General features: G+C 39.2%; 1 protein-coding gene across 1 annotated transcript in view; it reads right to left on the bottom strand.

The window, feature by feature from the left end:
* The window catches only part of epsti1 (epithelial stromal interaction 1), a 12,141-nt gene extending 9,588 nt beyond the window's left edge, over positions 1 to 2,553 (bottom strand). The window contains exons 1-5 of the mRNA XM_019867695.1: positions 2,299 to 2,553; positions 2,237 to 2,268; positions 426 to 484; positions 262 to 345; positions 23 to 185 (exon numbers count right to left, since the gene is read on the bottom strand). Of these exons, the coding sequence (XP_019723254.1) occupies positions 23 to 185; positions 262 to 345; positions 426 to 484; positions 2,237 to 2,268; positions 2,299 to 2,343 (383 nt within the window). The 5' untranslated portion in view covers positions 2,344 to 2,553. The remainder of the gene's footprint in view (positions 1 to 22; positions 186 to 261; positions 346 to 425; positions 485 to 2,236; positions 2,269 to 2,298) is intronic.
* Positions 2,554 to 4,134: the final 1,581 nt, after the last annotated feature.

The following is a 4,134-nucleotide window of genomic DNA, read 5'->3' as shown; positions in this document are numbered from 1 at the left end:
TATTGTATTGTATTTTTTGGGCGGGAGATGTGGTTTGGGGGGGGGAGCATCAATTGCTCGCAGTTTTCCGTTTACGGTAAAGCCGTATCCTTGGCAAGTAGAAAACAGTACCTTCTTCTCCATCTTGGAGCAACGCAAGTCCTTGAACTGTCTCTCCCTGACTTCAGCCAAAGTCGCATTCCCACCTTGAACACAAGTGACAGTGAAAATCCCGGAAGGTGCGCGGTACAAACACCATGCTTCAAGAGTGCTGCTTTTTACCTAATCTCTCTGGAGTGGTATGCACATGTGTGTGCCTGTTAGCCTCCTTCCATTTCTGAAGCTCATCTTCTTCCTTCTGAGCAACTAAAGCGGTTTTTAATGACACAGAAAGTAAGTTGGAAAAAAACAAAACAAAAAAAAAAACGTATGGAAAGCGGGCTTACTCATTAGTGTCTCCTTCCGGCGAGACTCATTTGGAGCGATCATGGTCACGCCCTCTAAACTGAGATGGACCAAAATATTAGGAAGAGCTCATGTGTGAGACTTCAGCTCAGCAAACATGTCAAGGATTAACGCCACAAATGTGTTTTGTTTGCTTATTCACTTTTCAGTCTTTCTCAAAATGGCAGTCAGGTTTGCTGCATTCACATGTCTGAAATTGACAAGACTTTTATACTGACAACTACAGTATTTCAAAACAATTGTAAATATATCATGGTGTAAATTAGAATATGGTAGAATACTTCAGTCAAAGATCAGTAGTTACATTTAAGAAAGGCGAAACCCAGTTTTGATTCACTGTATAGTTGTTAATGGTTTTACTTTGTAAGATTTTCATGATTATAGCCTGCGATTAGCTGGCAACCGGTTGAGGGTGTCCCTGCCTACAGCCCAAAGACAACTGAGATAGGCTTCAGCACGCCCCGCGACCCTTGTGAGGATTAAGGGGATCAGAGAATGTATGGATGGATAGATGGATAGATGCATTATAGCTTAAAATGGAACAATAATCATCATTTTGAGAAATCATAAAATTATATCCATGAAAACAAAGGGATTTGAAATACATACATTTTTGTAGATGGGATTTTGCCCCCCCCCCCATTGGTTAAACAAATTTGAAAATACTGCATTGAAATCAAGCTTTTCAATAATGTTCTGAGATGCACCTGTTTGTGGCAAAAACTAGTGTTCGTGTTGAATATTTGTGTGTGAAATCCATGTTTTCACTACTACTTTTCCATATACTGCCAGTAGTGGGATTTCCGGGTAATTGAATGCATCATGATGGTTACGTTTCTCCAAAAACAAAACTGAAACTAAAACAAAACCAAAACGTCACCTAAACGTATATACAATACAACGTTACTTTAAAATGTGTTTTTTTAGCACTGTCAAGACAGTACAATTGCAACACAATTACCTCCACATAATTTGAACAAAAAACACGATCTGTCAGTTACCATCTCATCCTCCCGACCATGTTGTTGTCAGACGTGTCCCTGGTGGAATTATTTAAGTGAGAAGGAACATCTGCGCCAGTTTCGACGACACGAGGATTCGGATTCATCTTCTGTCAGCGTGTAAGCGAACTGGCGCCGCCACAAAACTGTTGATGCCACACAGTCAGCAGAGTCGGAATGATTTATGGAAGGCAACGCTCCCTCATATCTGCTCTCAGCGCACTCTATTGGTTGAACAAAAAAATGCATCGGGCTGTTCACGAGAAACATTACTGGCTAACTTTTTTGATGGATGGATAGATGGATAGATGCATTATAGCTTAAAATGGAACAATAATCATCATTTTGAGAAATCATAAAATTATATCCATGAAAACAAAGGGATTTGAAATACATACATTTTTGTAGATGGGATTTTGCCCCCCCCCCCCATTGGTTAAACAAATTTGAAAATACTGCATTGAAATCAAGCTTTTCAATAATGTTCTGAGATGCACCTGTTTGTGGCAAAAACTAGTGTTCGTGTTGAATATTTGTGTGTGAAATCCATGTTTTCACTACTACTTTTCCATATACTGCCAGTAGTGGGATTTCCGGGTAATTGAATGCATCATGATGGTTACGTTTCTCCAAAAACAAAACTGAAACTAAAACAAAACAAAAACGTCACCTAAACGTATATACAATACAACGTTACTTTAAAATGTGTTTTTTTAGCACTGTCAAGACAGTACAATTGCAACACAATTACCTCCACATAATTTGAACAAAAAACACGATCTGTCAGTTACCATCTCATCCTCCCGACCATGTTGTTGTCAGACGTGTCCCTGGTGGAATTATTTAAGTGAGAAGGAACATCTGCGCCAGTTTCGACGACACGAGGATTCGGATTCATCTTCTGTCAGCGTGTAAGCGAACTGGCGCCGCCACAAAACTGTTGATGCCACACAGTCAGCAGAGTCGGAATGATTTATGGAAGGCAACGCTCCCTCATATCTGCTCTCAGCGCACTCTATTGGTTGAACAAAAAAATGCATCGGGCTGTTCACGAGAAACATTACTGGCTAACTTTTTTGGTAGAATTCAATTCACAAACAGATAAAAATGTTGGGAAGAACAAAGTACAGTATATACAACATGAATAAAAATATAAAACATACAACCTTGTAAACGTCTTAATACAAATCAGGGAGTATACAACATGTATAAAAATCAAATCAAAAACGTACCAAGGAAGATATTAAGTTGATCCATTTACATTATCCATCCATCCATCCATTCTGTTCCGCTTCATGAGGGTGGGGGGGTGGAGCCTATCCCAGCCGTCTTTGGGCAGTAGGCGGGGGACACCCTGAACCGGGTGCCAGCCAATTGTAGCCATCCATCCATCTTCTGTTCCACTTTATCCTCACAAGGGGCACGAGGGTTCTGGAACCTATCCCAGCCGTCTTCGGGCAGTAGGCTGACTGAATCGGTTGCCAACCAATCACAGTGTACACACTCAGCCGTCTTCGGGCAGCAGGCTGACTGAATCGCTTGCCAACCAATCACAGGGTACACAGAGGTGAACAACCATCCGCGCTTACACTCACAACCAGGGACAGTTTTGAGTGTTCAATCAGCATGGCATGTTTTTTCGAATGATGGAGGAAAACAGAGTTCCCAGAGAAAACACGGGGAAAACATGCCCACTCCACACAGGGAGGCCAGAGCTGGAATCGAACCCGGTACCTCTGCACTGTGAGGTCGACGCGCTACCCACTCATCCAGCAAGCTGCCCCTACTTTTATCATGGTTTGCAATAATTATATTTTCACAGCTTTTCATTCAAAGAGAAATAATGATTCATGTATATGCACATTTCAGTAAAAGGTGGTTTCTTATGCATAAATTTTGATCTATGGATGTAAAATTTTGCGAAAATGATAAAAAGGTTTTTATTCAATAAAATTGTGCATTGGCAGTCCTATTATAATCAATAACACCAAATTAGATGTTTACAGAGTAAGGAGATGTGAGGATCAATATTGTGTGTAATAAACTGCGTCAAATTACCGGTATTCCATTTTGTGTCTGAACATGACCAGAAAAAGTGGACTAATGTTTCTCTTGAATCACGACAAAAATTGCACTTCATATGTAGGTCTTTTTTAAATATCAACAGATATAAATTGATTGGGAAGAATCTATGTATCACTTCATAAGCGACCTCTTTAATTTTGTTAGAAATAAAAAACGTGTATGGCAAAAGCCAAACCTTCTAATTGATACTACCTGTGTAGGAGGACCAGAATGATACTGTGGAAGGTGTGTATACAATGTCTCTATGAAAAAATGTCCGAATTATTTTGTTCTTATTTCTGCTGTTGTCTATTAAACATGATTTTCCAATAAAGATTTCAGTAATATTCAATAGTCTAGTATCTTTTCTCAGGGGGCTTTTAAAAAGTGATCCGCTACTTGTATAATTCACAAAAATGCAAAAAAAGGATTAAAGCAAGGGTCCAAAGGTTATCTAAAAAGTGTATTCTTACAAATCTAATTCCAATAAAGTTGGGATGTTGTGTTAAACATAATTTAAAAACAGAATAAAATGTCTTTAGTGTCAGCTGTTTTTATAAAACAGTGATGCAAATTAACAAATCAACGGACAGAATAGGAAAGGCAACCATAACATTTAAACAAG

The sequence above is a fragment of the Hippocampus comes genome, unplaced genomic scaffold (genome assembly GCF_001891065.2).
Source record: "Hippocampus comes isolate QL1 unplaced genomic scaffold, H_comes_QL1_v1.1 scaffold27, whole genome shotgun sequence".
In the NCBI taxonomy this organism is placed as follows: Eukaryota; Metazoa; Chordata; class Actinopteri; order Syngnathiformes; family Syngnathidae; genus Hippocampus; species Hippocampus comes.
This window is presented reverse-complemented; position numbering and strand designations above follow the sequence as displayed.